Genomic DNA, 12,422 nt, shown 5'->3' with positions numbered 1-12,422 from the left:
TAAGAATCTCTGGCTCCAGACAGGCCGCCATTGGAATCTGAACCTGGCAACGTTTAACGCTAGAACTTTAGCTAGTGAGGCTAGCCTAGCAGTGCTGTTCGAGGAACTAGCGGGAATTAAATGGGATGTGATAGGGCTTAGCGAAGTTAGGAGGACAGGTGAGGCGTATACAGTACTAAAGGACGGACACATACTGTGCTATCGCGGGTTAGAGGATAGACGAGAACTAGGTGTGGGTTTCCTCAATAATAAGGATATAGCTGGCAACGTAGAGGAGCTCTACAGTATTAACGAGAGGGTAGCAGCTATAGTAATTAGGCTGAATAGGAGGTACAAGCTGATAGTGGTGCAGGCCTACGCACCCACATCCAGCCATCATGACCAGGCCGTTGAAAGCTTCTATGAGGACGTAGAATCAGCGATGAATAAAGTAAAATCGCAGTACACTGTACTGATGGGTGCCTTCAATGCGAAGGTGGGCAAGAAGCAGGCTGACGACCACGCGGTAGGTGACTATGGGATAGGCTCTAGAAATAGCAGGGGAGAGTTATTAGTCGAATTCGCGGATAGAAATAATTTACGGATCATGAATACCTTCTTCCGCAAACGAGAAAACAGGAAGTGGACCTGGAAGAGCCCCAATGGTGAGATTAAAAATGAAATCGACTTCATACTATGCGCTAAACCTTGCATCATTAAGGATGTGGCCGTCCTCAGAAGGGTGCGTTGCAGCGACCATAGAATGGTAAGGTCTAGAATTAGCTTAGACCTGAAGAGGGAACGGAAGAAGCTAGCGAAGAAGAAGACCATTAACGAGTTAGCCGTAAGAGGGAAAGCACAGGAGTTTAGGATAGCGCTGCAAAAGAGATACTCCGCTTTAACTGAGGAAGATGATCTTGATGTTCATTCAATGTACGATAACCTGACATCAATAATTACGGAGTGCGCAGTAGAAGTAGGCGGTAGGACAGTTCGAAAAGATACCGGGAAGCTATCTCAGGTGACGAAAGATCTGATTAAGAAGCGCCAAAACATGAAGGCATCTAACACTACCGATATAATAGAACTAACGGAGCTATCAAAGTTAATAAATAAGCGCAATGTAGCCGACATAAGGAAGTTTAATATGGAGAGAATCGAGCATGCTATAAAGAACGGAGGTAGCCTAAAAACAGTGAAGAGGAAACTAGGCATAGGTAAAAACCAGATGTATGCATTAAGAGACAAGCAGGGCAATGCCATTAGCAACATGGATAAGATAGTTAACGTGGCCGAAGAGTTCTACACAGACCTGTACAGTAGCCAATGTAATCAGAGCACTAATGAGAAAGACAGCAGTGCACAGCAATGCGTCATCCCGCCAGTAACGAAAGATGAAGTAAAGAAAGCCTTAGAAGCAATGAAAAGAGGAAAAGCAGCTGGGGAGGATCAGGTAACAGCAGATCTGTTGAAGGATGGAGGGGACATCGTGCTAGAGAAACTAGCCACCCTGTATACGCAATGCCTTATGACCTCGACTGTACCAGAAGCTTGGAAGAATGCAAACATTATCTTAATTCATAAGAAGGGAGACGCCAAGGACTTGAAAAATTACTGGCCGATCAGCTTACTATCCGTTGCCTACAAAGTATTTACTAAGGTAATCGCTAATAGAGTCAGGGCGACGTTAGACTTTAATCAACCAAATGATCAGGCAGGCTTTCGTAAAGGATATTCTACAATAGATCATATTCACACTATCAATCAGGTGATAGAGAAATGCGCAGAGTATAACCAACCTCTATATATAGCTTTCATTGCTTACGAGAAAGCATTCGACTCAGTGGAAACCTCAGCAGTCATACAGGCATTGCGTAATCAGGGGGTAGAAGAGCCTTATGTCAAAATACTGGAAGATATATATAGCAACTGCACAGCTACTATAGTCCTCCATAAAGTCAGCATTAGAATTCCAATAAGAAAGGGCGTCAGGCAAGGAGACACGATCTCGCCAATGCTGTTCACCGCATGTTTGCAGGAGGTATTTCGAGGCCTGAATTGGGAAGAGTTGGGAATAAGAATAAATGGAGAATACCTAAATAATCTGAGATTTGCCGATGACATTGCCTTGCTGAGTCACTCAGGAGGTGAACTGCAAATCATGATCAACGAGTTAGACAGGCAGAGCAGATCGATGGGTCTAAAAATTAACATGCAGAAAACCAAGGTAATGTTCAACAGCCTAGCAAGGGAACAACAGTTCACAATTGGCAGCGAGAGCCTAGAAATTGTGCCGGAATACGTCTACTTAGGGCAGGTAGTGACAGCTGATCCGGATCATGAGAGGGAGATAACTAGAAGGATAAGAATGGGGTGGAGCGCATATGGCAAATTCTCGCAGATCATGAGTGGCAGTTTACCAATTTCCCTCAAGAGGAAAGTGTACAACAGCATAATCTTACCGGTACTCACCTACGGGGCAGAAACGTGGAGGCTAACGAAAAGAGTTCAGCTTAAGTTAAGGACAACGCAGCGAGCCATGGAAAGAAAAATGATGGGTGTAACGTTAAGAGATCGGAAGCGGGCAGAGTGGGTGAGGGAGCAAACACGGGTTAATGACATCCTAGTCGAAATCAAGAGAAAGAAATGGGCTTGGGCAGGGCATGTAATGCGAAGGCAAGATAACCGCTGGTCTTTAAGGGTAACGGAGTGGGTTCCAAGAGAAAGTAAGCGTAGCAGGGGGCGGCAGAAGGTTAGATGGGCGGATGAGATTAAGAAGTTTGCAGGCAAAGGGTGGATGCAGCTGGCAAAGGATAGGGTTAATTGGAGAGACATGGGAGAGGCCTTTGCCCTGCAGTGGGTGTAGTAGGGCTGATGATGATGATGATGATGAACTTCCTTATCTCCCCATTAACAGCCACAACGTCCTTGGCAATTTCTGCGTTCCAATCCTTGCACTTCCGGCACTGTGCACACCACTACCTGGACTTGCTGTGCTATCGCCCTTAAATCGTCAACTCCCTCCGCTAATTTTTCCACTACTTTTGCGGCTTCACCATTCAAGACATCATTTAGTCCCGCCGCTATCACTACCAAATTGTGCCCTGCAACATTCTTAGAAAGTTCGTTTTTTGTATCTCTCAGTACTGCGTCGATTTCTTGCCTGGAAACGCCTCGACTGCTGCCCGCTTATCACCCTTTGCACGCTCCATTATAGTTCTTTTGTACCTACTCATATTTGAGTCACCACCGGTAAGCACTTGGGTATTCCCTTCCTCTAACTTCCGGATTATTATGCCACCTCTTAACTGTGACTGCGAACTCATTCCTGGAAGTTAGCTTGTTCCCCTTCTCTCCATCTCCTCCAGACTTCCTACCTGCCATGTGTGCGTAGCTGTTCTTGTCTGAACCTGCCTGACCTAATTCCTTGTTGCTGTCCATGCCAGCGCAGGCCCCATCCACGTGGCTAGCGCTGGAATGTCCGCCAATGTGGCTTCGCTTGGCGGTGTCAACCATTTTTGCCTCCAACACTTGACTAAGCTGTTCTTGAAGTTTCCGCTTCACTGCCCTCTCTACCTGCAGCTCTTTTTCTAGGGAATCCATACGTAGCGCTAGGCAGGTGTTCGCTTCGTCAGCCCTGTCTAGGCATGCACTTAATACGCAGCAATGGCACATAAAATCCGCGCCTTTGGCCTCCTCTACAGATTCGAACGGCGTTTCTTTTAAATTCACCGACGCCTCACACTCCTTGCATTTAACCTTCAGTTGCTTGACCATCTTAGCAGCACTCTATTATTGCTACCACAAAGTGCTAGAAAAAAAAACAATTGCAACCACGTGCTCAAATAAAAGTCTGCCTACCGCAAAAGCCAAACACCTAGAAAGAAATACTAACCACCTGTATAAACCAGTTAACTCACAAATGAGCCCTGCAAATCTATAGCTGCCGGCCGGAAAAGACCCGGTCGTTAGGTCACTGACCTGCTCTTTCGCGAGCCCTTCACCTAACTAGCCTAGATCTAAACCTAGCCTAAATCTAAGCTCTCAAAATATTAAAGGAAAGAACTCATCCATTTGTCGTAGTCATGGCGCTCTCGCAGTCGTCCGCCTGTCCGGTGCCGGTCACCACGCGTAATCCGAAGAGCACCGAAACAAGGGCCCGCACAGCACGGCTGTCAACTGTCAACTCACTCGCATCCACTAAAGCGCAGCCATATGGTTCCGTATGAAAGCTACACATCTTTCTCAGAAACTTCGAGTTGAAGATGAATTTGTCCTGGTCTCTCATTGGCATCCATCAAAGTGCAGCAATTCGGTTCCAAAGGAAAGCTACACAGCTTTCTCAAAAACTTCCCACTTAACGAACAATTCGTCCTGGTCACTACATACACATCTACCCAAGAGCAGCCATACGGTTCCGAAAACAAGCTACGCAGCTTTCTCAGAAACTTTGTACTTAAAGGAGAGTTCGTCCTGGTCCGGGGCCACAAAGAATTTTTTTAACTGCGAAGTTTCTGCGAAAGCTGTGCAGCTTTCCTTTGAAGCCGTACGGCTGCGCTTGGGCGGATGCTAATGAGTAATTAATGCATTTTTACATATTCTTCTCTACCTTAGGGAATTCCCCTAAACATGTGACAAACACCAAATGCCCTGAACATGTCGGCTCGAGCAATCCTGACAACGTTAAAACTATCGCATACTGAATATTTGCAATGTGTGCAGGCCCTGTAGCTCACTCCAAACATAATTGCTGAATATTGAATTGCCGATAGCAAGAGGTTTGAAGAGTAAGAACTTCTGTTACGCCAAGAGCCCTACGTCCGGCGTATTTGCCCCAGTTCAGCACCATTATGGTGAACCCGCAGAATCGATCCTCCCAGAACAACTTTGTCAGCGTTTTTCCTTCTCTTACCCGCCATAAAAAAGGTCTATAATTGAGATCGCGAATATTGCGCTACCGTGTTCTTTACTGAGTCTGTGAAATTTGCACTCGCTAACTCCAAAGGTATCTGCCGCATGTGTTGCGATTTACCGTTTCTTGTTATGGCTATGACATTTCACTCCTACGGCAGCGCTGCACCGTACTCCGATGCGCCGTTTTGTCGTCGTGTTGCTTTTTCCCAGCGCTTTTCTGTCGTCGTGCTGTTTTCTGTGCGGTGTTTTCAGGCATTCTGTTTATCGCGTGCTGTCCTTTCGTGGCTCCCTCGCCAGCGATGGCAGGACTGGTGTGTTTCTTTTTGCTGATAGTCGATGACTGCAGCGATATGGTGCACCTTTTGTCTCATGGAAATTGGCAAGCGCTCAAAAGTTCACGCAAGTTCAGCATGTCTTCCTTCCGGACAGATGCCAAGTCAATTTTGTTCAGAGGTTGTCAGGACATTTTTCAGCTTTCGACCAACCACCAGCGCCGTTCAACTGTCCAAATACTCTTCCTTCGAAAGCGGGCCCGCCTCCAAGCAAAGATGACCTTCAAGGTATGCAGATGCAGTACACCATGGCTAAGTTTCGTGCGGCCATATATCAAACGAAACTGCGTAAAGCACCTGAGCCGGATGGACTAACACATAAGGTTTTCAAAAACATTGAAGGCTCGGCATTGGAGTGGTTACTTGAAGCCCTGAACACAGTTCGGATATCCGGAGACGTCTCAACATCGTGTAAACATGCTTAAGTGATGCCGATCCCTAAGCCCGGGAAGGATCCTAGCAGGCTATGCAACCTTCGACCGATAGCGCTTATGTCCACTCTATGTAAGCTCCTAGAACGAATGATAGCTACGCGGCTCTCATGGTGGCTGCAACGCCATCAGTGGTATCCCCTGGCTCAGATTGACTTTAGCCCTGGCTTGTTCACTGAGGAAGGACTTGACCACCTTTCAAGCATGGCGCTTCTAAGAGGCAGATCGCGCAAAATCCGCACGTTTCTAACCATGGAAATTCACAACGCGTATGACAGCGTTAGCCACTCAGCGATCTTGGCCATTCTATGTTGGCTTCACCTCCTTCCTCGACTGCGCAACATTGCGGCTAGGGTCTTGTAAAAATGTTCCATCACCATACGCATAGGCAGGGAACGTGTTGGCCATTTCACCTTATAGAGGGGTGTACAAGGATCCGGGCTGTCCCAGTATTATTTAACATCGCCCATCTTCCTTTAGCATGGCAACTGGCTACTATTCCGGATATCTTTTATTTGATGCATGCGGATTATATAACGATTTGGTCAGTACTTATGGACCTTACCCGCCAAGAAGTTGGCCTTCACACCGCTCTGGACAAGACTTCTAAGTGGTGCACCAAGATTGACCTGGCGCTGTCGGTTGAAAAGACAAACTTTATGGTTGTCACAACCCGATAGGGTAGACGCCGACTTTTGCTCACATCTATACAGCTGTCCTTCAACGGTCAACTCCTTATTACAGCCTCACCGATGCAGCTGCTAGGTGTCGGCATGGGCAGCTCTGGATATGCAGCACCGCGGGCTCGGGCTGCCCGAAAGAAGGCCGCCAATACGCTGCACCTATTTCGCAAAATTGCCCACAAGACAGTTAGTGTATACTTTAATATGGCTGGAGCGGTATTCCGCTCTGTGTTGCAGCCTCGACTCGTTTATCTAGCACAGGTCCAGCGCCTTACCGTAAGAGATGGAGAACGATTAGAAAAAGTCAACAGAGAGGACATGGGAGTTACCATTGGCCTTCCTCGCTTGGCCCCTATTCATGCACTAAAGCGGAAGCTAAGTTTAATACCATTTATAAGCTCGTGGAGCAGCGCCGTCATGCGAGCAGCCTGAAAGTATCAGGAACCCTTGCGAGATCTGCTGTAGCAAATTACTTTGATCCCACTCATCCGCTTCTCCCCGCAACGCAACTGGAACCTCTTGCTTGGTATCATACCCAGGTCACCAACAACCGACCCCTTCGTGTCATGCACGACGCTCACCATTCAGTGAGAGAAACAGAGCCTCCTCTCTCAGTGCACTCCACAGGCGTACTTCAAGCTTACGGGGACGCAAGAACAAAAGACCATATGCTGCACGCCAGTCTTCCCTGTACAGCTCTACCTAACATGCCTGACATGTTCCTACAACACAGAGGCGCCGCTTCCCTCTGTAACAGCAGAGCTCGTTGCCATCCGTGACGATCTGTCCACTTTAAAGGACCTCCTCTGTACTCCACCGAACTGTCTTATATGCTGACTCAACACAGGTAGTATAAGCTCTACGGTGCGTAGCCTTTTTCCTGGGCTTTGTTGTCGATGTGCGCTACATAGAGGAATAGTATCCATGCCATGCCCATCCAGAAATCGTGTCTGCGCTTGAAGTCGGCATCTGGCAACTAGAACCTGGTGTACGAGAAGAAGTCAGACTCAAAACAATAGGTGTACTTAATTCAATGCAAGCACACCAAAAAGAATCACGCCTACCACCGGGTGAAAGGCAAGCCCTGCAAACTCAAGATAGACACTAACATGGTGATTCTTCCAGCGGGCAAGGGCAACGCAACAGTGGTTTTCGAAAGACTGGACAACGAAAAGAAAATATCCACCTTACTCAGCAGTCAAGAGTATGCGAAATTGAAGATGGACTCCACAACAACTACCCAAGCAAGGCTAAAAAAATTATCGAAAGAATATTCCAAAATCGGGCAGACTTCCGCAGCCTCTACCTCAGGTTATTGAGCAACAACGAATCGGCTCCACTATTCTACGGCCTGCCCACAGACCGGGGATAGCTTTGCGCCCGATTGTGGTCTTCCGGGGTTCCCCCCTTCGCACGTTGTCGGAATATCTTCACAAACGCATATCCCCAATCGCAGGAAAAACAGCGACGCATATCCGTCATTACAATCACTTCATCGAACTGGTGTCCCATGCCACCCTTGAGGCCGACGAGCGCCTTGTCTCCTTCGACGTGGTGTCTCTTTTCGCAAAAATCCCCGTGAAGCTTGCGCTGACCGCTACCCGAGACGCCCTACAGCGCGACGACCCACTCAGTGCACGAACCCCGCTGATTGTAAATGATTTGTGCCGCCTCCTGGAGCTGTTCCTATCAAACATATACTTCTCGTCAAACGGGGAATTTTACCGATAAGTGAAAGGAACGCCAATGGGAGCCTCCCTCTCTGTCGCCATGGCCAATGTAACAACGGAACACATCGAACAACCAGCCCTCAACTCATTCTACCGGAAACCAACGATTTTCCCCACGTATGTCGATGACTGCTTCGTCGTCATCAAAAGATCTGAGATTCAAAATTTCCTATCATTTAAACTCCGTAGAACCTGATATTCAGTTCACACTAGAGGTGGAACAAGAAAACTCCCTGCCGTTTTTGGACGTCCTCGTGTCCCTAAACCACAGTACCCTTCAATTCTCCAGATACCGCAAACTCACTCAAGTTGAAATCTCCACTTCTCTTCGAACCACCCGACAGTTCATAAAGCATCAATGGTAACGACGTTGGTCGGAAGAGTTGGTCGGCAGGTGGATGCTGCGCTGACACCTGCGGTCAGGGCCTCTAGGACATCACAGACCCCGCTACCAAACCGCTCCTTCTGCCGCACTTCTGCTAGAGAGGAGACGTTACTTCCTCTGTATACTAATCTTCCCTGGACTTCGGAAGCCACGGAAGGGACACTACGGCGTCTGGGGTTACCACCCCAGCCGACCACCGGACACTCCAATCTGGACCCATGGGCACCAATACCGAGCCTTGTTGGCATTCATAGACGACACCGGCCTGCACATGCACTTATGACCCTCTTATGTCAAAGGACATATTTGCGCAAACAAAAAACAATCGTTAATTTATGTGCGATTTGCCGCGGTGCGCAGTTCCTTTACAATCCGGTTGGTGGGTCATGATGACGCCGCAAGCTTCCGCGATATGTGGGCAACCTTCCTCCTAGATTGCTTCTTTAGGGATTTTACGCGGATTTTTCGCTACTGTTAACAACGCCGACACTTACGGCGCTGGATTTTATACGACACGAACTCCTTAACGCTGTTGCGTTAAAAAGATTTTTTTGCCATCGGGGCAACACGTGCTTTCATAAGCACATGTCGGCTTACTAGTTAATACCAGCTGTAGTTCTTACAACAAATCTTCATTTCGGACCATTGAACTCAAATCATCTTCCTCACACAGTTCTACAGTAGAATGAGGCAATAAAATGTAGTTGTCCCATAATGGCAATAATTCCTTAGAAGCATGTATCATTTCCATGCGTGTGCGCGCCGCTGTGACTAAGGGAGTGAAAATGCAGGTGGCCCCATTGCCACGACGCAAATGGCAACCTGCATCAGTTCATTGGTCGAGAGACAGGCAGTCTCTCGAAGAAATGTCCGTTCAAGCATCATCCTTACAGAAACTCGGGAAGAGCGACCTATGTCTCGCAAGTCCCACCAGTGGCTATGTTTGAAACAGACACCTGCCGGGGCAGTGGCGCATCGCTTGACAGCTGCGCCACTGGGCAAGTAGTGACATCAGGACTCCCAGCGATATCTCAGTGTATGCAAAAGAAGCAGTACTTGCGCGTGGGAGATCTCTAATGGTGTCTCATTCTACTCTCAAGGGTAAGTTTAGCGTCGTAAAAATTTTATAAAGCTTTCTCTCCATGTGGGCCTCAAAATTATGGTCGCTGGACTCCATTTAATCGCTTTTTTTAACCCGTCCTGAGCTAATCTGCAGTTAAGTGGTTCCGGAGAAACTAGGTGCGTGTGAATAATGAAAAGTTTCTAATAGAGAATCGAATATCCGTCTATTAGATTCGCTGAACGAATCAAATGGCGCAGGTTAAAAATTATTTGAATTAAATCAAATGCGTTTTAAACTTCTCGATGAGTGTTCTAATATTTGGCACGAAGTTCAGATAAGGCTTGCCGGAGTCCTTTCAACGACAATTTGAAAAACAGGGCTTACTGCGACGCCGCACAGCATGCCGCCGCGATAAACCGTAGCGAGGAAGAGGGTTCAGCGCGGGGACGCAGTACGTTGGTGTGGCAGCGTCCGTAATATTCTTACACACGGCCTTGGAGAAAAGTTGTATCTTGCAGGTACTTAGGTATGGATCGTAAAACTGAGAAGTAACGAAAAACGCTTGAAATTGAGTTCATCACCGGGGAGAAATCTATGGAAGGGAAAATTATGGGTGTAAAGTTAAGAGACAGGAAGAGGGCAGAGTAGGTCAGGGAACAAACGCGGATAAATGATGTCTCATAGCTGCAGCACGTGCTGGGCATGCGATGCGTAGGTGAGATAACGGGTGGTCCATAAGGGGAACGGATTGGATTCCTGGAGAAACTATACTCGTTTCATACATCAGGTGAAACGCTATGAAAGGCACAGAAATAGTCCGCGAGGGAAAACAAAATGAGGCGCGCTGCTGAGCGATCCGGCGATCCTTGCTGAGTTATCGCAATGCTTAAACAAGTAAGCCTGCAACCGGTGCGAATGAGAAGAGATTGTTCTTCCCAAGTAGCGCGCAACTTTATATTTAAGGCATAACGAAACAGAAGTAGCGCAGAGGTGCACTCGCCGTCATAGGCGCGTTTCTCTGGGAATTTCGAACTCGCGCGGTAAATGCCCAATCCTATAGAGCTATCCTAAAGCATTTATTCAGTGAATATACGGTCTGCTTGCTGTAGAAGCAGCAGAAAAAAGCGAACTGCAGATTCAGAAATCAGCACCCACAGGACCAGTTACAGCCTTACGGCGCGGCTGCGCGGGCGGAGTGAAGTGAAGACAGCGACGGGTATTGGTAGGTACGGACAGTGATGCATCGTGTCGTTGCTATGTGAGCAGGGGATCGGCCGACTGACGTGCTGTCAGCTACGGGCCACCGACACAGATGTCTGCCGAGCACCGGCGTAATATGGCAATGCTAAATACAACGCAGAAACCGCTTTGGCGTCTACGTGGTATGCCGAGTGAGATCTGCCCAAGTGAGCGCGCTTGGTTCCAGAACTCGATGTGGTTTCTCGCCCGCTTGGCATATCGCAGCAGCGGCCGGCGTTTCAAAAGGCACTGGTATGCACAGCATGTGTACGAGAGCAGACGACGCTGCGGTCCGTGTACAGTACTTCTGGGGCCCACGTGACCTGAGTTGCTGCTCTTCCTTGAGACTAACGTCATAACATAGCCCGGCGCTTAAAAACCGAAATCGCTCAGTATAAACAATGCGATAATGTATTATTTAACCGCCTTATACGAATCGCGGAGCCCTTATAGCACGCGTACTGGGGAAATGCGCAATGTTTGAAACAAAGAATACCGCAACGAAAAATTTGGTGTTTCCGCCCTTTTATTCAGTAAAAGCAGTACTTGAGCTTCATTTAAGAGTAAGAGCGAAAGTGCCTTGTTTAGGACATAAATAAAATCAACCGCTTGATAAGCTTTAATTACTCCTGTACAGGATAGCGCCATAGACTAATACTTAGGCTCAGGACAGCAACTGTGGCGGCGTTACAGTTCACTTCGCTGTGGTCTGAATCAACACGGTGCAAATACTGAAACAATCAGTGAGTACGAGATGAAGATTGCGTGTAAGTTCAAGTCCGTGTTGTTAGCCGTTCACTGTGTTGTTACGCAAGCCGTAAATATTACATGTATGATCGATCATCTGTCCAAACTTTGCTAGCATGGCCAAAGAAAACGTTAAGAGAACAGGCATTTCATTGTTTATGCTATCTTGGGAGATTTCCTGTTGAATTTTAGAAAGCTATAAATGTAACCATCACACGACAATACCTACATGGTGGACATGTGCCCTGCTTAGCGCGTTAAAACAAGGAAGGAGAGCGCAGTGTTTACGACGTGTGTCCAACATAAACGCAATACTGTTTGTATCTCCGATAAAGGAAGTAAGCCTAAGCGCGAACGCTTGAGTCATGACCATCATCAGCCGGACTACGCCCACTGTAGGACAAAAGGCCTCAATCACATCTGTCCAGTTAACCCTGTCCTGTGCCAGCCGCAGCTACCCTATCGCCGCAGATTTGATCTCATCCGACCATCCATTATCTTGCCTGCACGATAGGCAGTCAGCCGTTCGGGTAATAATTAGTGATCGCTTGCTCTGTGCCAAAAATCTGTTGCTTAACACCAGAGTGCTTTTAAAAAGACTGGGATTGATAGCAGAGAGAATTTAGCAAATAGGCTCAGCTAGGGTGCAAGAATGCATGTGTATAAGTTACTACGAGCGCAGGAACATTCTTCAAGCCATACTCCAGTTCTAGCAAGGCATGAGCGAGCACTTTTCCCGGCTTCTGTACAGCAACAAAATGAGAAATCCTTACATTAGTGACGCCGAGGAATAGAATCAGAGAAGCGATTGCTGATAATCCATGGAAGACTGCCAGTACGAGGGTGACGACGTTCAGTTCTAAAGAAGAAAAAGAGAGGCAGCGTAATGTACACTGTTATCCCAGCTGCTGTACCAAGC

General features: G+C 47.5%; 1 protein-coding gene across 5 annotated transcripts in view; it reads right to left on the bottom strand.

Annotated features, from left to right (window-relative positions):
• The window catches only part of LOC144107284 (uncharacterized), a 102,718-nt gene that overhangs the window by 33,782 nt on the left and 56,514 nt on the right, over positions 1 to 12,422 (bottom strand). For 4 of the 5 annotated variants that reach the window (XM_077640283.1, XM_077640284.1, XM_077640285.1 and 1 more), the window contains one exon: positions 12,277 to 12,362. The exons of the other annotated variant lie outside the window; for it this stretch is intronic. In XM_077640283.1, the coding sequence (XP_077496409.1) occupies positions 12,277 to 12,362 (86 nt within the window). The remainder of the gene's footprint in view (positions 1 to 12,276; positions 12,363 to 12,422) is intronic. 5 annotated transcript variants of the gene reach the window in all.

This window comes from Amblyomma americanum, chromosome 10, assembly GCF_052857255.1.
Source record: "Amblyomma americanum isolate KBUSLIRL-KWMA chromosome 10, ASM5285725v1, whole genome shotgun sequence".
Taxonomy (NCBI): domain Eukaryota; kingdom Metazoa; phylum Arthropoda; class Arachnida; order Ixodida; family Ixodidae; genus Amblyomma; species Amblyomma americanum.
This window is presented reverse-complemented; position numbering and strand designations above follow the sequence as displayed.